Genomic DNA, 22358 nt, shown 5'->3' on the forward strand with positions numbered 1-22358 from the left:
GCATTTATGTTATAACAGGCATAAACAGTTTAATTGTCACCCATTACAAAGACACTTGAGACTCCTTACGAAATTAAATAAACATCTAACAGAAAAAAACACCTTATTAGCAAAGGTTTTCTTAGTTAAATAAGGGCACACTATATCATTTATTTTCTACTAGGCTCAGATTATTTGAACAAGAGCATTAAATCAAACCTAAGATTTGTCTTATCTTTTAACCATCATCACTGCTGTTGTTTACTAGGTAACCTGTTATAAGGACATATACAAATATTAGCCCTGGACTGGATATACTGTAATTCAGTGGAACAATATTCCAGTTTTAGGTCTAGGACTTCAGAATATTCTGTATGACTATGAAGACTATTAACTATTAAGTGAACAAAACAACACACGATTATATTAAAAGCCCTTTTTCAGAAGTTAGGTTTGGCCACAACTAGCAACCGAACTCAAAACCTAATTTTAATACCATTAGATCATTTTCCATTTGAACTCTAGATGTGAACCATTTTAACTGCTGTACCACTGGAACAGTTCTATTACTTGCAAAGCTCCAAATCATTAAGCAGGACGATTCTGCCAACTTTTTCGTATCACCATGATAATACACGTGTACACGCAAATATCCTTCTCTAAAGGAAAAATAAATCTTCCCAAACCAATCAGTCAGTTGAATTTGGGTCTAACAGTAAGTACTCTATGTGTGTTTCCCAATTTGCTGACTTTACTTTTCACTTTGTCATGTCCCTACTATCACTGCAAAGCCTGGATGAGAACGACAGCGCTGGTAATCTGGTCATCTGTGACAGTCACACACTCATGCCTCTTGTGCTGAAAGGGGCCAGGTTGCATGTCCTTTAATCCCCTGTGACAATGGAATGGTATGGTCCAGTAATCCCTTGGCTGTTGCAGTGGTAGTGGTGACAGGGTTTATTTGGTTGGTTTGCACTCCGAACTGGTGATCAAACGAAAGATTTTGACCAACTGTCCCTGCGAAAGTTTCTCGCAGCACTTTCAGCACACAGAACAGGGGGTACGTGTGTATTGGTGTATTTCACTAATGTGTCATGCGTAGTTGGTGTTCATATTAGGTCAGAATATGTGCTGTGTGCATGCTAGACGTGTTTGTCTTTTAGTTTTTTTGCAAATATGCAAATATTCATGATGCACTAATACAGTGTGTCTTCTTATGTCTTATTGTTTAGTTATGTGTTTCTCTGTAAGTGGATTTAAAGACACATTGCTTTCTGTAGCTGTGTATGGTGTGTGTGTGTGTGTGTGTGTGTGTGTGTGTGTGTGTGTGTGTGTGTGTGTGTGTAAGTGTGTGAGTGTGTGTGTGTGTGTGTGTGTGTGTGTACAGGAAGTGTTTTTCTGGAAAGTACGTTGATTTCAGCAGTGACGGTCTGAAGCTCTGCTCTGTAAAACACAGTGATTTTGAGCTTTACCATATCTGGGGATTTTGCACATTGAGGCATGTTGTGAATCTTCATACTGCTGCAGCAGGCAAACTCTCAGTATCAGCACTTCAATATGTATTTAAATAGGGAAACCTCACTTGGGCCAATCCATTAAGGTGCTTTTAAAAGAAGTGATCCAGTCACCCGTTTTAGGAGTGTACAGGGATTACTGCAATGTGCTTATGGCAAACAAGGCCTACTGTATCCGATACACCGGCTTTAGTACCACTCCATACAGAACACGCTAGCTAGCATAGCTACGGACGTGGCTACAGTATTAGCCTAGCCTGTGTTAGCTGTTAAACAGAACAAGGACTAAAATGTGAGCTGGAGTTAAAGGTTTAGGCATTTAGCTTCTTCCATGCATCTCATGACGGGTTAATTTACCGTCTTTAAGCCCAAAATATTTTCAATGAGGAGAGAAAGAGAGAGAGAAAAATAGAAGGATCAAGAGGGAGGAGGGGGGCAGATAAAAATGAAGTTCATTTGTATTAAGACACTAATTGATAGTAATAAAACTTCACCAGCTTTATATATGATTTAAGGGCACCCATCATTTTAGAACCATCATATTCATGTTTACATTAATTCACTTGGCATTTACAGGTGTCCGTTTCTGATGTGACACCTAATACACAAAATGGTGTAATTCGAATATCGACATTATCGACATATTTATTAAATGCATTAAAAAATACAACAAATGAAGACATACAAGGCATACGGTATAAACTTTCCTACAATGTTTATATTTAACAATTATGGATTTCTTCGGTTTCAGCACTTTGTAACAGTCAGAAGTAAAGCTGTTCCATTAAGTTTTGTTTTTTAGGACTGACATGGTCATGCTTTGTGGTTTCCCTGTTACACGAGAGAGTCTGTTCATCCATAATAGTGCTTTGTAGGTGATATTATGGGATAACTTGTTTCATTGATGTTTAACATCATTAAATGTTACTATAACTAATTTTCTTTTCTTTTTTTTTTTTTATAATATGACGATCATTGCGAAATAAATAAATGTAAATGATTTTTGCGAAAACGCTGTGGAAGTGTATACAGTTGATGTATTTTTCTATATTATTTTATTTAAGTATTGCCCTTGTGATGTGTAGCAATTGCATTACACACCTGGCCACCTGCAGCACAGTACAGGATGCTATATAAGGTGGAAAATCTTATTTTTGCACCCAACAGATAATCTTTCACCACCTTTTAAATGATAATCGGGTTAAATAATACTAATAACTGATGTAATGATGAGTTTAAATCTGGACTGCAATTGCTTCAATTTGGGAAGGTCCCTTTACTCCAACCCCCTGCACTTTTTCTCATCATATGACTTCCAGTATGACTCTGTTTCCAGGAAACTGCTGTATTCTTGTATTCTACCCTTCTGAATTTTTCTTTTTCTTTGTTTTTCTGAAGCTGTTTTTCTTCTTTCTAGGTTGTATGTGAAACCTCACAGTTTGTAGTTAATGAAGTTCTTGTTAAGGGGGAGGAATCCCTTAGAAAAGGGGAGGAGAATAGAGCACGAGTAATCCCAGAGCAGGACACAAGCTCCACCCACCAGGAAGAACAGACACCAAAGGACCGTATAGAGTTTCTGGTAAGAGAAATGTTGAGTGTGTGTGTGTGTGTGTGTGTGGATCAGAGGATGGAACAGGTTTGCATCTTCTCGTTCATGTGACAGGAACTTGGAGATGCAAACCTGTTCCAGCCCCTGTGCACAAAGCCAACTCTATGAAGATATGGTTTTCAAGGATCTTAATTGGCTGGCTATAGGGCGATGACCTCAACCCGCTTAAACGCTTTAGGCATAAAGCTTTTGTTCCATCTATTTGGACAATAATGGCTGTATATTTTGTTATTTTCAGAGGACAGTAAATCTATACTGCTATACAAGCTGCACATTGACTACTTTAAAATATATATGTTTCATTTCTATAGCATTGTCCCTTGAGAAATGTGGAGTGTACTCACTTTTGTGAGATACTGTATTATAGTCAGGTCAAACGTTTGTCTTTTATCATATAAAATCATTATCGTATGTTTCTGAGGAGTTCGGTATAAATCCGATTGAGGAGGTGAGACATATGGGCATATTTGATTTGATAGCAAGACAATGCTAACTGAATTCTGCATCTCTTACAATAGCATGAATTCATAGTCGAAGAATCCGGGTGCTGAACTGGTCTGCCTGCTGTTTACACCTTTTAATATTTTATATATAAACATCTGGCATATCATGAAACAAAAAATACAACAAAGGACACCCCGTATAGTTGAGCAGCTAGAATCCTGTATCAGACACATATGGGACAAAATTCCTCTCCAAAAACTTCAGCAACTGGTCTCCTGAGTTCCCAGATGTATACGGACAGAAGACGTGATGCTTCACAGTGGTATTGTGTATTGAAATTAGGGTATCTTCTTCTTCTTCTTTCGGCTGCTCCCATTAGGGGTCGCCAAAGTGGATCATCCGTCTCCATACCACCCTGTCCTCTACATCTGCCTCTTTTACACCAACTACCTGCATGTCTTTCCTCACCACATCCATAAACCTCCTCCTTGGCCTTCCTCTTTTCCTCCTACCTAGTGGCTTTATCCTCAGCATTCTTTTACCAATATAACTCATGTCCCTCTTCTGCACATGTCCAAACCATCTCAATCTCGCCTCCCTCACCTTGTCACCAAAACATCCTACATGGGCTGTCCCTCAATAAGGGTATACTGTACTAAAATAAAAAGATTTTGTTGGTCAGATAAAAAATGTAAGCGTGATATTAATCAGTGTTAAAGTTGAGCGTACAGTATCAATATTCAACATCATTCTACATCTGAAAGTTGGAAAAGCAGAAACTTCATCATTGCCATAGTTCTGATGTAGACACAAATATACAAATAAGTCTTCCCACACCTCCAGTCCACATCTGATAAGGTTATGTCATATAATCCCAAATCTGGGACAGCTACACTCAAATGCTGTTTTATATCATCAGTGTCTCGCTTATACTTTTACATACTCTCATACTCTCATCAATAATTGTGGTCCCTCTGTAAGTACTTGTTCTTCCACGTTCCCATTGAGTCCAGTCCCTGGTCTAACCAAGAGTGTGTAAGCTGCAATTAGGATAATTAAACAGGGCTAATCGTTTTAATTCTTTCCATGTTAGAGGTCAGTGTAGAAATTAGGCATAGACCAGAATTACCAGAACCTGTCAGTCATTTCAATTGATCCGGTTTTCAAATAATTTTAATCAGTAGCATAAAACAATAGCAGACGAGCATAAAACGTACATCGTTCAGCCATTTCTTGTTGAATGAAAGTGCCATTCTTTCATTGCTGTATTATAAAACATTTGCTTATGATATGTTTTGATTCTATTCATTTGAATGCCTGTTATGTTGTGGTTCTTTGCTGGTCCTTACAGGAAAGCGAGTTGAGCAAGAAGAGAAAAGAATGTGAAGGTCTCGAGCATGAAGTAAGGAAGAGGCAGAAGAGATGTCTCGATTTGGTGAGCTTATTCAATATGCATTCTGGAGCAACACTTGAATCCCACATTTCTACTTTATATACGATGTAACCTGTATTAAACAACCCATCTACTGTAAAAGCTGCACTATGAGTTGCTTCTAAGGAAATTGTCCAAAAAAAACAATGTCACATTGCTATTAAGTTGTATTGCAACTACTGATGCTGTTTGGGGCACAGACGGGATTTGTTTGAAGAAAAATGAAAAAAAACTTACATTTACGCTATTTGGCAGACGACCTTATACGCAGCGACTTTTGGTCATTTTGTCATTTTATACAACTGAGTAGTTGAGGATTGAGGACCTTGCTCAAGGGCCCAGCAGTGGCAGCTTAGTGGTGCTGGGATTTAAACTCATGATCTTTCAAGCAGCAGTCAAACAGATGAATCACTGAGCTACCAATTCCCCCAGAATCCCAATCTTCAGCAATAGCAGGTTGATTATGTTGAATTGTGTGTGTGTACAGGAGAGCCAGCTTGAGGATGAGCGCAGCAAAAATGAGCACTTAACAGAGGAGACCGAACTCCTCAGGAGGAAGGCTCAGCTGCTTGAGCAGGTCAGTGGCAGGACTAATGTGTGTGTAACTAACTTAACAACCACAACTTAGAAATTGTGTATAATGTTTGAGCATCATGCCGTGTTTTTTGACATCTTATTTCTGTGTGTGTGTGTGTGTGTGTGTGTGTGTGTGTGTGTGTGTGTGTGTGTGTGTGTGTGTGTGTGTCTTTCTCTTTCTTTCTCTCTCTGTAACGTCCAGTCTCAGGTCGAGAATGAGGAGCTGAGAGAGGAGCTCTCTACAGTGAGCGCTCGCTATAGTTCAGTTCTCGAGGAGAACCAGAGACTCCGTGCCAAGCTGGAGAACCTAGAGCAGGTCCTAAAGGTATTTCAGAGTTGAATTCAAATCCTAGGCAGACTGACACTAGTCCTGTTCTAATAAATTGTTTATCCAATAAATTCCTTTTTAATGGTCTGAGAGGTCTAATGGAATAACACTTCTGCTTATATATATACATACATACATACATACATAAAGATTGATCATTTAAGGAAATATGATCATTACATACGTTTGTGTCTACTAATAATGAAACTTTTGGTGTTAATTTATTTTCATGTTTAATCTAAATTCTTGTTTTAACGTTATTTATCTAGTTTGTCATATATATATCGAAATTTCGGCTTAGAAATCATCTATTTAGCTCAGTAAGGTCATTAGGAAATGTTTACTATAGTTGATAGTTGTCTCATGCTGTATGCAGCTGAGACTGTTATTATGGTCACAAAAATAGTTATGGTTTATAAGGCAGCACATGAATATAAAACAGTGATTGAACTGACTGGAACTACTAGTGCTTTCAACTGTTTGAACACACACTTTCACCAATCGAAATCAAATTACCAGATAGACCATCACGCGTTGTACATATATAAAACCATATACAGATATAACTGTGTTTTTAAGTGTTGGTCTGACTCAGTTTTAAAAGTTAGTCTGGCATAATGCAGTACTTTATATCATTGATTTTTTTGTATGTGTGTGTAGCATATGCGAGAGGTCGCAGAGCGCAGGCAGCAGCTGGAACTAGAGCATGAGCAGGCACTGGCAATCCTCAAGTTCAAACAGGATGAAATCAAACGACTTCAGCGGGTCTGTTGTGAAATATTCTACACCTCAGAACATTAAAAACAATGATAATCAATTCTAATTCATTTCTTTCGTTTTGCGTTGGACCAAATGTGAATTGTTTAATCAGATTGCAGTCAGCTTTGCTCTCTTGTCATTCTGGGTGTATTTAGTACAGAAACTAGAAACCCAAATATATTAAAAGATAGATATAGATATTTGATTTGACATCATCTGAACTAAATTGCATGTGGTCCAAATCTGATACATTTCTGCCTGAATCCAGAATCCAACAAAATATATAATATATATATATATATATATATATATATATATTATATATATTTTGTTGGATTCTGGATTCAGGCAGAAATGTATCAGATTTGGACCACATGCAATTTAGTTCAGATGATGTCAAATCAAGTGGCTGAGTGAATCAGTTGTGAGCTGTCTGAAGGTAAACAGCCTTCATGACTAGACTCCTAACCATTAACCCTGACTCATCATCTGCCTGGATATTTTTGAGATCTTACCACATTTTCTTTATACCTCCATGTTCGTTAGATGTTGTTCATTATTGTAACTGTGTGCTCTGTTTTCCATCAGGCTCAGTTATTTGCTAAGAGAGAGCATGAAGGAGTTGTGCAAATGCTGGAGGTGAGAATTCAGAAATCAAACCACTGTTTTTTTTTTTTTTCACATCTCACTGATTACCTGTCAAAACGAGTGTCTGGTTATGTCTCTTTCTACCTGTATTACAGCAGACAGACAATAGAGTTAATATATGTTAATGATGAGCTCTTTCTCCTTATGTGCAATTAATTTTCACATGAGAAATGTATGCAGCTAGTGCATTTTAAATGCATAATTAATCACTTTTTACTGTCATCTGTCAGTGTTGCTCACTCTGTGTCTAATCTAGTAGTACTGTGTGTATGTGTGTGTGTGTGTGTGTGTGTGTGTGTGTGTGTGTGTGTGTGTGTGTGTGTGTGTCTTCAAAATCCTAGGTTTTTTTGCTGTTCGAATAAATGTGTGTTTAATTGAACAGTTTTGTACACAGTGTTTCCCCTACAATTCTCAAAACTCACATGAATTAAAAGATTTTTAGAAGAAAAATCGGCTCTTAGATGTATAAGAATTTACCCTCATGACAAAATTAATAAAACACCTTGCAGGAAAAAATTCTTTACATCATGTCACTGATGTAAATAAAAAAAAAAAAGAAGTATCACAAGATTAATTCTGTGGTAGCATTTTTCCAGTTCTACCTCGTGTCCAGTGTTCGTGTTAGGCTTCGGATCCTGAGACTCAAGTGGTTATGACAGATAAACATGTTACAGTCGTTGTGTAAAAAAGTCAGTGATTAGGTGAGAAAAGAAACCAAGAGTAAGAGTTATTGTCGAGATACACAATGTATCTCACAGCACAACCGTAGTCTAGATATTGAACAAAGGCAGGAGGGCCCTATATAATCCTGTGTGATGTTTGTCACAAGCTATATTAGCAGAAGGTTCCCTGGTTTAATGTGTGACGGATAGACCAAGCGTCAGAAACCGGGAGTAACACAGAATGTTCTTTATTGTCCAAATATACACACACGAGAGTTTGAGATGTGACTGAAGTAAATGGTACACTTAACTGAGTACCATAGCCAGGAGCATGGAAGCACAGGGAACAGAGCAGTAGATAGTCCGGAATGATCTATGGTTGTAACCTCTAGATCAGACCATGAGTGAAGGGGAATAGGGACCTTATAAAGGGGACAGGTAAATGGAGGGAGGCGTGACTGGTGGTTCCCTGACATAATGAGAGCATAATGCATTTTTTACTTTTACTTTTTTACTTTTGAACAAACCTAACATTGCTCATAAAAAAACAGTGAAGCATGATGGTGGTAGTATTATGTGTAGTATATGTATGTTTGTCGTCAGGTATCTCTCTTAGCTGGTCATCTAAAAACTATTTTTCTTTCAATATGAGAAGAATTGTATTAAACTAACAGTATACACTATATGCACAGGTTTGTAAACACCTGAGTTTAAGATTCGCATATGATTTTTGAATATCCCATTCCACCTTTAGTCCCTATCTGCTGTTATAATAACCTCCACTCTTTTGAGAAGGTACTCCACTAGATTTTAGAGTGCTTGTGGAGATTTTTGCTGATTTAGCCATAAGGGGTAAGGAGGCCTGGGGTGCAGTCAGTGTTCCAATTCATCCCAAAGGTGCTCAATAGGATTGAGGTCAAAGCTCCATAGCAAGACACTCAAGATCTTCCACTCCGCTCTATGTAAAACAAACTGTAGGTTGAACCATTTGTGCACAGGGGAATTGTCATGCTGGAACAAGTTCGGGTCTCCTGGTTCATGTGAAGGGAAAATGTAATTTTACCACATCCAAATGCTATTCAATTAAAGTGTGGGGTAGAACCACATATGGCTGGGGAATTCACTTGTCTCAATACTTGTGTCCATTTATTATATGTCCACAAAATGAAAAGTTTTGTAATTCATTTATTGCTAAAAAAAAGTAATAATCAGTCTTGATCAGACAAAGTACAGACACAAGTATTGTATAACAGTCATGTTATACATCATAGCCCATAATCACAATTCTAAGCTGCGCTCTTTGAAAAACGTAAAACAGAAGCGAAATACCTACTAGAGTTATGGCTTACAAGATTTCACATACTGAGAGCTGTTATATGAGTAGATCTAACGTACTGAATGTGTAAATAAATATTACATTTCATGTGTAACCATATTCACAGTTAATTTATCTGTTGCTATAGTTACTGTATGCACATTGCATGAGCCTTTTTTTTTTTTAATATTAGCACAACCACCAAATTTTCCAAATTTTTACCAAAGTTTCCAGTCTCTGTGGGAAACACTGTGTGTGTATGTGTTTGAAGTATGCCCCGTGCAGGAATGCGAGTGTGCATGATATGGAATGAGTTACTGTCAATTGTCTAAATGAAATTTGTGTCATTTGTAGGCATTGATCCAGTTTGTATTGCTGAGAGAGCTGGTAAACTCCATCGTTCTTTGACTCTCTCTCTCTCTCTCTCTCTCTCTCTCTCTCTCTCTCTCTCTCTTTCTCTCTTTTTCTCTCTTTCTCTCTTTCTCTCTTTTTCACTCTCTCTCTCTCTCTCTCTCTCTCTCTCTCTCTCTCTCTCTCTCTCTCTCTCACTCTCTATCTTTCTCACATTATAAACTAAATGACTGAGTGAGTGTGGTATCTCTCCCCTCCAGAGGGCTCTCTCTCTCTCTCTCTCTCTCTAAATTTGCATAGACTTTTTAAATAGACCCAGTTGACTGACTGTTAATCATCTCCATAATTCATCAATATTTGACTCATTCAAGTCTCAAGTTTCTGGCTTCTGGAGAGATTTTGAGAGATACTGTGCATACACTTATTGTTCAACAGGTACTGGAATCTAATTGCAGTGTGTACTAACTATAAGCTATTATGTGGTTGACCTTTGACTTTCAATGCATGCATGCGTATTCTGAAGCTCTTTCTCTTCCTCTCTCTATCTTCCTCCCTTTCTCTCTCTCTCTTTCTCCCTCTCTCTCTTTCTGATGTGTGCTGAGCAGAACACATTGGACTGCATGCAGGTATTGATACTAAGCAGTTCTGTCATTCTTGCCTAATGCCTCCCAAAACCTCAGCTTCTTAGTCATGGTTGTGATTGCATACATGTATGTTTGTCCTTAAAACACACAAACGCACACACAAACATCAAGCACTACACTAGATTTTACAGATAAATTGCGATTAATTTTCAAGACAATTTTTATAGTCTAGTTGAAGTATTTATTAATTTTTATTTATTCTATTTATCATTTATTATTATTTTTTTATATTTATAACACAGCTTTATTAGTCTCTCAAATCCAATCAGCCAGAAGCTCCTGATGAATTGAGCTCTGATATTATTTTTACTGATAATAATAATAATAATAATAATAATAATAATAATAATAATAATAACCAAATTAATTATCATTAATGTACTGATTGTTATGAATTATCATTTCTATAGTAACAATCTACACAGAAAAGTGCATTTGGATCCTCAAATATTTTAAAACCTGTAATAAATTGGTTATTTAACTATGAAAATTTTTTTATTTACAATAATTTTTTAATTGAAAAAAATATATTTTTTTCTATCTATTTGTAGTTGCATTTACTGTTGCAGAATGTCTGTGAAACTAGTTGGTTCCTGATATCACTTATACTATATAAGCTCAAAAATAAACACGCACTCTGTTTAAAAAACAACAACAAAAAACTAAAATAATAAATACATTGTGTGTATAATTTAGATAAACAAATTGTGTGTTGTCATGTTACTTTAAACCTCACAATCGACAAGGTACTCGGTCCAGATAACTTTCCTGGTGGTGGAAAACTTCTGCTTTACTTTCTGTTACAAAGAACTGACCATTGAATCTCCTTCCATAAAGAATATTTTTTTAATAAAAAAATATTCTTTATGGAAGGAGATTCAAAACAGACATTCTGCAACAGTAAATGCAACTACAAATAGATAGAAAAAAAGATTTTTTTTTTATTAAAAAATTATTGTAATTGTTTGCAGGATCACATGCAGATTTTAAGAAATAAAATACATTATAAGAAAGTAAATGTTACAAAGTACATTCAATATATAATGTAGTTTGCACTACATTACAATTTAATCTTAGGATGTAGAATATGAAAGGAAAAGCTGTGTTATTGATCAAATGTGGATTGATATTGTACATAAATACATTTGCTGATTAAATTTAAAAGAAGTATGCTTGATGTTAGCACAGATAAACATAAATGTATGTACGTTCAAAGGTAATGATATTTAAGCCTATACCCATATACAAGTTTGATTTTTTTAACATAAAATCTCTGATCAGTCTTTTTCTCTATTACACAGTTAAACAGTTTTCCTCTCCTTTTGTACTTTAGGTGACACGTACTTAGTTGAGATATTTTACAGGAAACTGGCTGTTTTTTTAGAACTCTGTGTGTGTGTGTGTGTGTGTGTGTGTGTGTGTGTGTGTGTGTGTGTGTGTGTGTTTGTTTGAGTGTGATGAGGCCCTGTTTGCTCGGTGTCTGCCAAGAAGCTGAACCACAGTCCCGGAAGTGAAACTAGCTGTAGTTTCTCTTGGTCTGAGATACATGCTCTTTTCTCTGTCCCTGTAATACATACTCAGCAAAAAAGGCAAAATGGCTGCAAACCTCTCCCTATTTCCCGCTTCATCTTTCTACCTCTTTCTCCCTGCTACGATAAAATTCTCTGCCTGTTTCTCTGTTTCATTCTTACCAAAAGTTGTTTTAGTTGATCACTTCCCAGAAATGAACACCTTTCTGCCAGTTCATTATTCTCACATCCTAGTGATCACCTGATATTCACTCAGAAACATTTTTTAATAAAAGGTACTTTTTGTCACATGCACATTACAGCACAGTGAAATTCTTTCTTCGCATATCCCACCGACATAATAGCGCCCTGGAGCACAGAAGGTTAAGAGTCTTGCTTAAGGGCCCATAAGTAGCATTAAAGATGATAATAAAGAATAAATTGGAATAAAAAATACACTTCTTCTTTTAAATTCAATAATTGTGACCTGGACACAAAAATTTCAGAAATAGTGTTTTAATTTATTAAAACACTTTTTTGGCTTTTGGAGCACAACCCATATTATAGGACACCATGTTGTATATGCGTGCTAAACATGCTAGCTAACTATCCTATCTGATGTTATTGTTCTAATAGTTTGTTTTGTTGTAGTGGATTTTATCTGGTTTGATTTCTACTGTTAATAAAAGAGATAATAATTAAAATAAGAATGCAGCTCAAGCTTCAGATACTTAAGCAACCTCATGGCAAACTGAAAACAATACAAGCTAGTCAGTTAGCTAGCCTACTAGCTTTCTAAAACAGGGAAAGGATTTGTTTTCTATTTGCCTTTCCATTAATATTCTTAAAGGATATCGTTGTAGATTATTTTGCTGTATTGCCAATGTCAGATATACTAAAAAAATTCTTGTTTTGCTATCAGCTGCTCTGATATGCTAATATCATAAAGCTCCATCAGCTCCATCATGATCTATCATAAATTTCCTCTTTACATTAATCCTTAGAAGAATCTTAGTATTAATCTGTGTGTGTAAAATATTAGGCGAAGGTACGGGAGCTGGAGCAGAAGTGTCGCAGTCAGAGCGAGCAGTTCAGCCTTCTCTCTCAGGAGCTGGACAAATTTCGACAGCAGGCCTCTAAGATCGACCTGTCGGCTCCTGGACTGCTGTGCTCCAGCCTCACACAACTTCCCAACGGCCTCAGTCTGCCCACAGACACCGGTAAACTAGTTCACACACAGCACTGCTGCTTATAGTATCACGGTACTTTACACTTAAATATTACATTTATATCACTACTACTATTAAACTGCAATTAAATCTTATGATATTTATAGTTCCTCACTTTGATGTTCACTTTACTGTAGTATATATAACATGAGAGGGCATGCGGTTGCAAGAAAATAATAACCAGAGGGTGTTTTTGTTTATAGAATTTCATATGATTTGCTGTTGTGAATTAAAAAGCTGTTTTTTATAATTCTTTTACCTATTTGCAGTACCGTATTTACAATACATTTTTTTATAAAATCGCACAAGTTAGATCTTATCAATTACAGTATAGCAGCTATGAATTACATCGGTTTTAGATCATGTGGCTCATTCATTCATGTAAGTCTATGTGCATGCTGTTACTATAAAAAGTGATAACGTTTAAGAACAAGTGCAAATTGTATGCGATTTGCCTCACAGCTGGGACGACATCGCTGCTCTTATAGAAAATTCAGCACCTTCTGACCAATCGCAAATTCAAAACATTATTACTGATGGGATTAAAGGGTTCAGGATAACAGTAATAATAATTTCGTTGTTCGTTTTTTATTCCCCAAATTCGCATTTTTCTAATACTCGTTGATTCCTGTGGCCCGTTTTCTGTGTGCACATTCTGCCATGCTATTTCTCTCTCTCTTTCTTATCCTCCTCTCTTCTCTCTATCCTTTCATTTTGTCCATTACCCACACTTCTACTCTCTAGGCTGTAGTGCCTCATGGGATGACATCGCCTTCTGGAGTCTGGAGGGTAATGAGGCCCTCTGTGACGTCTCTGAGCAGGGTATTCGGGTTCATGTTTCTCTTATCAGGAGGCTGTAACTCCTGCATGACCAAACCAAACACAGTGTTTTAGTGAGAATAAACTCACTGGCTGCCTGCTTTTTAGCTGTATTTGTAGTTTGGTTCTGCATTATTAATATAATAGATTATGATTTGCATTTGTTTTTGCTGCGGTTAAGGGTACAATTTCATATAATGCAGCTCAAAAATTATTTTTTTGAGGATTGGTTTCAACTTTGCTTCAAAACTTAGCCATTTTGTTTCTTTCTTTAAAACATACGCCTGCATGCGGGATTTTCGTCTCAACTCAACCCTTATGGCTTTACTGGTTCTTTTGCTATTCATGCTTCAAGTCGCTGTTGTTGCCTATTTTTATTTTCCTCACATACCTTTAAGCATGTAGCTATAAGTACACGGTGATATATTTAATATTGGTCACCCTACCGACATTTTTAAACTAAGCATTGCGCCCATTTTTTTTTACCGATTTACTAGAAGAAGACTTAGTAAAGACCAGTCAGAAAAAAATAGACCTGTACCCTAACAAAATAAAATGGCTGTTTTGTCTGTTATATATATTATCTTGTACAAGTTGTACTGCTAACTTATTTTATAATATATATTTTTTTTTGTTGCAAAATTGCAATTTAAAATCTTTTAACAGCAATATGATGACCAGCTAACCAGACAAAAATACAACGGTGGTGTTACATGTCATATTATGATCATCATAATATTAATAATAATAATAATAATAATAATAATAATAATAATAATAATAATAATAAAGATGCGATCACTAAATCTATGGTCATAGTGTGCATATCTTAAACAGGTGTCTAGTCTGTTGTTGGCTTTTGAATAAACGATGTGTAACGTCAGTTTTTAACCCTGCGTTCACAATAGCAGGTGACAGTTTACTTATGTAACTTGTAGTTTGTCCCTGGTGCAAATATAGTGATTTCCACAGCTTTCAACCGCTTATTGACATGGTTTAATTGTTCCAATCAGAATCTGTAGTTATTTGAAATGTAAATGCTGTTATAGCTAACTATAGCTTAAATACAAATCCATTAATGCACTAATCAGTGATTTAGTAGGGAGTTTAGTGCAGTTTGACACTGAAATTATGGGTCAAGTAAAAACTAAAATGTATTTTTTTAACATCAATGAAATTAATGAGATTGAGGGATGCATTTTCTTGGATAAACTGATGAAAAGAAAGGCTATAAAATGGGTTCAATTATCTTTTAATTTGTGCTTGTCTTGATGTGTAGCCAGAGCCTCCCATAAGAGTGTGCAATCAGCTATAGGCATAAGCCATACGTCTCTCTTCACGTTTCCATCTCTTGCACACATCTATACATGCATTAAACATTCTCACACTTGTGCACAATATCTCTCACATGTTCTCTCTCTCTTTCTTTCTCTCTTTCTCTCTCTCTCTCTCTCTCTCTCTCTCTCTCACGCACGCACGCGCACACACACACACACACACACACACACACACACACACACACACACACACACACACATGCAAATGTGCCATAGTAAATGACTAGCTGGCTTAACTGTGAACTTTTCATATAGGAAAAGCATTTTTTCACAGCCAGTCAATCCTTTTATAGGGTTATACAAAGTGTAGGACAAAAGACGTACTTGCTGCATGCCCAATTACAATAATAACAAAGGGTGCCAATACTTTAATCTTGGTAAAACTACAAATAATTTTTAATGCATGATTGCCAAGTAAAGTATGTGAATTGTTATCTACTATGTAGGTTGCGTGAATAGTGAATAGGAGGTGATTTGTATTTGAAGCCTAAATATGTCTTTCATGTATTTCTAAAATAAATTAAGATACGATGGCACGTTTATTTTTTTATCGGGATTCTGTAAATACGAGTAAAAAGAAAATGTTATTGTAAAATAATGACATTATCAAGTAAGTGAAACATTTCTACCTTTCAGAGTTTATGTGAAGGACATGCATAGTATATTAAATTATTAAATATTATTTAAATACATTTGGAGAGTGTTTATTTATTAATTTAATCTCCTTGGTTTTTGCCAAAGTTACACATGACACTTGCGCTTTTTAAGCATGTCACCAGTTTCTGTAGCCATCATTCACCAATATTCTGTTTAAACTTTTTTTACTGTACAAAAGGCATGCGAGTTTGTGATAATGTGTGGCATCTGTGGTAACAATTCCCGACCCCCCCATCCACCCCCCTCCCCCTGCCTACGTTTTCTTTCCCTCTTGCTTTTCTCTTTTTCATTCCCCCTTTCTGTATAATTTTCCGGACAGATTTGGCTGCGGTCCTTCGGTCCGGCTCGACGCCATACTCAGCAGGTCTGTCCCAGTCCGAGCGCTCACCAGGCACCAAACACCGCGAGCTGCCCAGCCTAAACCCCAAATCCACCTCCACTTCCACCTCGAGCACATCTCCACAAAAGTCTGAAAACATCCACCTGTCGCCAAAATCAGCCACAAACCCACGTAAAGCCAGCCCCACTCACGAGGTGAGCCAGACATCATGCACACGATCAGTGTTTTATCAACCTGTTCAGAATATTTGTTAATTGATACAAAGAATAATCTTGAATTTTGACTCCAAGCTAAAATTTACAATGGAGGTCTAAGGACAGTGAATTGAGTTGCTATAAGACTCAAATATTAACAATTAATAATGCTATAATGTTTACTACACTGACTGAAGTCATACAGTTACAGGTTACAAGTTACATTCTTTACAGGTATTCGAAGAAGGCATAGCCTTTATTTGTAACAGTCCCACTAAGAAGAAGGGCCCTTCAGTGGAAGTTGGCGAGTGCCAGGGCTTAAATATTATGGAGCCATAATCACTGAGTCAGCATTGCCTTTAGAATACACAGTCACAGCAAACACATGATATATGCCTCCCATTTTTGAATTGGTTTCATTATTATTTGATAGTAAATCCTGTTTAATACTGTAGAAAATGTACAGCTGGACTGGTTTGCATGGTTGTTTTGTGCTGATGTTTGTTTTCTTACTTTGGAAGATTGTTGGGAAATATTTAGCTCCTACTCTGCTCTAAAGTCAAGGTTAAAGCTTTCATTCATGATGTGTAATTGTTCATTGGTGGAACCCAGTCCAAAAAAATTGGGCGTGGCTTTCAACTGGACCTTGTGCAAAATGACCAATAATTCTGTAGTGTATGTAGTATTGTAGTAATTCTTTAGTAGTTATAATAAAGTTAGTTATCTGGAAATATTTTTCCATTAGCCTTGATTTTGTTTCTGATAAAGGTTTACAAAAATAAAGGCTTAACCTGTAAGTACTATGTTATACTTATTTTTACTCTTCCTTTTCGATTGAAATATTCACCACACTTTGGACAATAGCATATAGAATTTTCAGGTTTATCTGTCTTATCAGCAAAATAACCATGTTCCTGCTCTGCTATCTTATACTGCTAGCACTCCTATGCAAGACGTGATAGTGCTTGCATAATGTAATTAGCTCTCTTTTTTGTCAGATTGAATACGATTAAACAAAGAACCCACGTCTAAAATCCTGGTGAAATTTCTTACACATGTTTGTCTGTTTTAGGTGGACACTGCCAGTGAGGTTGAGGAGCTAGACATCGATGTATCACCCATTCCCTTCCCAGCCAGTCGAGCTGCTAAACTCCAGGTCTTTATTGCACGTTACAGGTACCCTTTTCCTACTTTCTGTTGCATGATATTCACGAGCGACTTTGTGCTACTTTCCAGTGTTTCCCTAGCAAATTTTGTTCATTTTCTTGATAAAACTAGGTTTGAACTGTTTATGAATTCTAATCTCGATTTCTTAAACCCATATGATAACCCGCTATAAAACCTCGAATGAAGCTACAACCCATATGATGGCCCAAATGATAATCCAGAGGTAGAGCTGCCCTTGACAGCAGGGGAATACATCTATGTGTATGGAGACATGGACGATGATGGCTTCTATGAAGGTGATTTTAACTTCTTCCATCTTTTATATGTATAGATTATGGTTTACTCAGACCCTTATAATTTTTTGCATCCCTCCAAAAATATGCAAAACCTGTAGAGATCCAAATGCATCAATTCAAAATGGCAGCCGAATCAATCAACATGAAAATCTAGAATTATTTAGAAATCCATTAAACGAATTGAACGGAAGCCCCGCCCCATTCTTTCCATTTAATGTTAGTGGTCTTTTTGCCACTAAACTTTCGTTATTTCTCTTGAGGCTGGCAGGTCAATACAAGTAGTCCCTGAGTTATGACGGTTCGACTAATTATTCTTCGATTTTATGATGATGATCGCCAGACAACAAAATTGTAAAAACATAATTTTCGTGCCACAGGCAAAAGTTGAAGCATATATGTGGTACGATATTTTGGATCACTGCCAGGATCCCACCTTGTGAGAGAGTAAGGTTTACTTTCACCCCCGGTTGTCTCGTTGTAAGAACCTGTATTCTTTTCTGCATTTTTGGTGTTTCAATGCCCAATTTTTGCTTGGGTCTCTGCTTTATATTGGCATCACCGGACACTAAAAGCAGAGCACACTGATTAGTCTCACCAGCTGCAGATGTGCATCTTACTGCTTGCTTCATCTGGCAGTAAGAAGCATCTTCATTCACTCGACCATGCGCCTGCTACTACATACAAAATATACTGTAAAGTTTATACATCACGGTGCTATAAATTGCTATGTTTTGCTAAATTATGTATTGTACTGTACTTATGTATACTACCCCATATTGATCACAATTCTTTAAGACTCTTGGTTAGCCTAGGCTATATCTTGACTTTTTTTATATTTACAATATTTTATGATGGGGTCAGTGGAGCGTATCTCCATCGTAAGTCGGGGGCTACCTGTATTATTAACCCAGTAATTAAGTTTGCATCTATAATAATGTGCTGCAGGAGAGTTGATGGATGGCCGTCGAGGCCTGGTCCCATCCAACTTTGTGGAGCGCATCTCGGACGATGAGGCACATGAAGCCACCGACTTTTCCCACAACTCCTTCGTGGAAAGCAGCTTTCACAGCAACTCAGAGAGACCACATCAGCACCAACACCATGTGCGTTTAAGCCACAGCAGTACAGACAGGACAGAGGCCTCAGCTACCAATGAAATCAGTAAACCAGGCACTGTGCAACTTGTGAATGGTTTGGACATGGATCTGGACTTGGAGGATGACACAGAGGCTCACATCGTGCCTCATCCTCACAAGCTGACTCTCATCAAACAGTTAGCTAAGAGCATAGTGTTGGGCTGGGAGGCACCCACGGGAAGAGTCACAGTTCGAAGCTACAACGTCTACGTAGACCAAGAACTGCGCCTCAGTGTGCCTACGGGGAACCCAACCAAGGCCGTGTTAGAGAGGATGGATACGAGCCATAAGATTCAACGTGTGGCTGTGCAGAGCGTGACGGAGCATGGTAGCTCTGACCCGTTGCGTTGCTGTATGCTGGTAGGAAAGGATGTTTGCGCGGCACCCACCAAGCTGCGGGTAGATCGCATCATGGCCACTTCAGCTCGTCTCACTTGGTTGCCTAGCAACAGCATTTATGCACATGCCGTCTCTTTGAATGGTGAGCTGCGTGAGCTGGTGCAGGCTGGCAGATATTCACTGCGCCTTGGTGACCTTATACCTGGTCTGCACTACCATGTGGAGGTGGAGGCACAGCTGCCGTTAGAGCGAAGGGAGCACAAGTGTGCTGTTACTTCCTTTACCACACTTACCGCAGGTAAGGCACAGGACTAGCTAGATGGGATAAACAAATAGTACAATCTGCAGGCTCTGTCTTATTAACTTGTGTCTTTACACTGACTTTTAACAACCAAGGTCCTCCTGATGCTCCTCTGGATGTGCAGCTGGAACAGGGGCCTACCCCAGGGATTGCTCAGATCAGCTGGCTCCCTGTCACTATAGATGCTGCTGGAACTTCCAACGGCGTCCGTGTCACCGGCTACACCATTTACGCTGACAAAAAAAGGGTGATTGCAATTTTAAACGTACATGACTTTTAAATACGATATAAAATTGCTTACATTTGTACATTGTTACTTTTTTTGCACACTTTTTTTCCCACTTGTAGGTGTTGGAGGTGTCCTCACCCACAGCGGGCAGCGCTCTGATTGGTCCTTCACAGATCGAAATGCTTCAAACAGCCCACGAGCTTACTGTGCGCACCATGTCTCCTCATAGTGAGTCGGCAGACTCGACACCCGTGAATGTGCCTGCCAAGCTTCCTGCCATCGTGGCGGGTGCCTCCATGCCTCCCTGCCAACTTGTGCCAATCCACACTAGTGTCCTAACCACCAGTGCCAACAACAAGGAGCCCAGTGTCTGTGCCACCTCTCTGTCTGCTGCCAAAACACCCACAATGCCACTGAGCTCTGTACTAGGTGCAAGTCCTGTTCAAGATGCTTCTCCCATCAGGGATGTTTATGCCAACACACCCAAAGCTGCCACCAATGATGCCCCTCTGCCCACTGCCTCATATGTAGAGGCATGGGCGAATCCAGCTGTGGCTTTGCAGCAGTCACCGTCACCTCCTTGTGCCAGTGCCAACCTGCAGGTGGGTGAAAAGTGCAGTAATGTTTCTTTTTTACATTTATATAGTTCTTTATGCTTTCAAATGTTTTCTCTATCAGCAGGAAACTGTACCTTCACCAAAAGTTATCCCCTCTCCTGTGGCAGTCCCAATACCCATTCCCACATCCAGTGCCCTGGGATCAGCACAGCCCAGTGTAACACTTATAACAACTCCAGAGCCTAGCAGAGAGCCCAAGAGCCCAGGGCCACAACGTTCCCTTACTTCGGTTACTGATTTCCTGGATGACCCCTTGCCACACAAGTCATCATCCATGCCCAGTGTGCCCAAAGTCATGGCCCCAGAGACTGATCTGCTTGACACACCTGATACACATCCCCTGCGGCCACCTCACCCCTCACCCATAGAGTCAGAGCCGGAAGGTGACCGGGAAAATACTCGCCTGGTATCCATCGAAGAGTTCCTGCAGCCTGAACCTGTGCCCAGAACAAAGGTTTGATGAAGAGCAAATCTTCAGCTGACCATATCATTTTGCACTGCTATGATAACATTATATAACATTAAACACTAGTTTCTGTGATACTTTTTTGAAGACTTGTAGATTTCCCTTGCTACCAATGCCTCTGGCATGTTTACTAGGGATCTAAATCTATATCCCCAGTTCCAAAAAAGTTGGCACTGTGTAAAATATAAATTAAAACTGAAGGTAATAATTTGCAAATCTTATAAACATATATTTTATTCAAAATAGAATATAAAAAACATATCAAAGTGAGAATATATATATATACACCATTTTATGGGGAAAAAAAGATCATTTTGAATTTAATGGCTGCAAAAGGTCTCATAAAAAGTTGGGACATGACCAGTGTGTAGCATTACATCTTCTGTCAGTATACATCTGCGAATTTGAGGAGACCAGTTGCTGAGGTTTAGGGAGAGGAATGTTGTCCCATATACTGTCTGAAACAGGATTCTAGCTGCTGATCAGTCCAGGGTGTCCTTGTTGTATTTTTCGTTCTTTGATGCACCAAATGTTTTCAAACTGGGCTTTTCTATTGCAAAGTCATGCTATTGGTATATAATATTTAACCAGTATTTGTGGATGACATTGCAAACTGTGTTCACAGACAATGATTTTTGGAGGTGTTAATGAGCCTGTTTATTGATTTCCATTACATTACATCATGACCGTTTTAAATGCAGTGCCCCTGATGTTCCACAAATTGTGGATAGTCTTTCACAGATTGGTGAAGCTCATCCTATCAAATTCAAAATGACCTTTTTGTTTTTTAATTGGTACATTTCCTCAGTTTAAACATTTGATATGTTTTCTGTGTTTTATTGTGAACAATGATTGAGTTTTTGAGAGTTGCAAATAACGGCCTTCTGTTTTTATTTACATTTTACACATTGTCCCAACTTTTTTTAAATTGAAGTTGTACATCTGGATTTTGTATATTTGGGATTGTAAATCTGAATATTCTAGATCTGGTTTATATCTAATAGATGTCTGATGAAATGTAATTGTATTTGTTATTTACTGCGATGGTGCAGATTTATGCAGGAGGTCTGATGGACCCTCCGCCTGACTATCATGTGGAGAGTAGCCGTTCAGACCTGTCCGATATCCTGGAAGAGGAGGAAGAAGATCTGTATTCCGAGTCTGCCGCTGATGTAACACCCAAGAATTACAATTCTGGAAGTTCAGGCAAGGTAAGCAAAAATGACAAAGATGCATGTTTATTCTCATTTAACGTTCTTAATGTGAGTTGCAATATGCGGTTACATAGCTTTTATGATTACGTAGCTTTATTTTTTTTTCCATTTGGCTTCTCTAATTATCTTTCTGTTTTCCTTTTGTCTATATTTTTTCTCTAACATTCTCCAATGCCGACTTTTCCTGCTTGTGTTTCTGTGTGTGACCTGCACACTCAAACTCAAACATGTAACCTCTGATTGTATTT

At 38.0% G+C, this 22358-nt stretch overlaps 1 protein-coding gene across 23 annotated transcripts in view; it reads left to right on the forward strand.

Moving 5' to 3' along the window:
* The window catches only part of tspoap1 (TSPO associated protein 1), a 116439-nt gene that overhangs the window by 67736 nt on the left and 26345 nt on the right, over positions 1–22358 (forward strand). For 10 of the 23 annotated variants that reach the window (XR_014531819.1, XM_083531661.1, XM_083531681.1 and 7 more), the window contains 17 exons: positions 2911–3072; positions 4898–4981; positions 5466–5555; positions 5757–5879; positions 6543–6647; positions 7230–7280; positions 9621–9653; positions 12812–12989; positions 13743–13820; positions 16131–16345; positions 17418–17521; positions 17699–17808; positions 18754–19581; positions 19680–19831; positions 19933–20415; positions 20492–20884; positions 21949–22107. Coding sequence is in view for 22 of the 23 variants with exons in the window: in XM_083531661.1 (XP_083387787.1) it covers positions 2911–3072; positions 4898–4981; positions 5466–5555; positions 5757–5879; positions 6543–6647; positions 7230–7280; positions 9621–9653; positions 12812–12989; positions 13743–13820; positions 16131–16345; positions 17418–17521; positions 17699–17808; positions 18754–19581; positions 19680–19831; positions 19933–20415; positions 20492–20884; positions 21949–22107 (3348 nt within the window). In the remaining variant the exon portion in view is untranslated. Of the gene's footprint in view, positions 1–919; positions 1040–2910; positions 3073–4897; positions 4982–5465; positions 5556–5756; positions 5880–6542; positions 6648–7229; positions 7281–9620; positions 9654–10222; positions 10244–12811; positions 12990–13742; positions 13821–16130; positions 16346–17417; positions 17522–17698; positions 17809–18753; positions 19582–19679; positions 19832–19932; positions 20416–20491; positions 20885–21948; positions 22108–22358 lie in introns of those variants that run through there. The other 13 variants (XM_083531669.1, XM_083531675.1, XM_083531664.1 and 10 more) reach the window with 7 other exon arrangements.

The sequence above is a fragment of the Silurus aristotelis genome (assembly GCF_946808225.1).
Source record: "Silurus aristotelis genome assembly, chromosome: 26".
In the NCBI taxonomy this organism is placed as follows: domain Eukaryota; kingdom Metazoa; phylum Chordata; class Actinopteri; order Siluriformes; family Siluridae; genus Silurus; species Silurus aristotelis.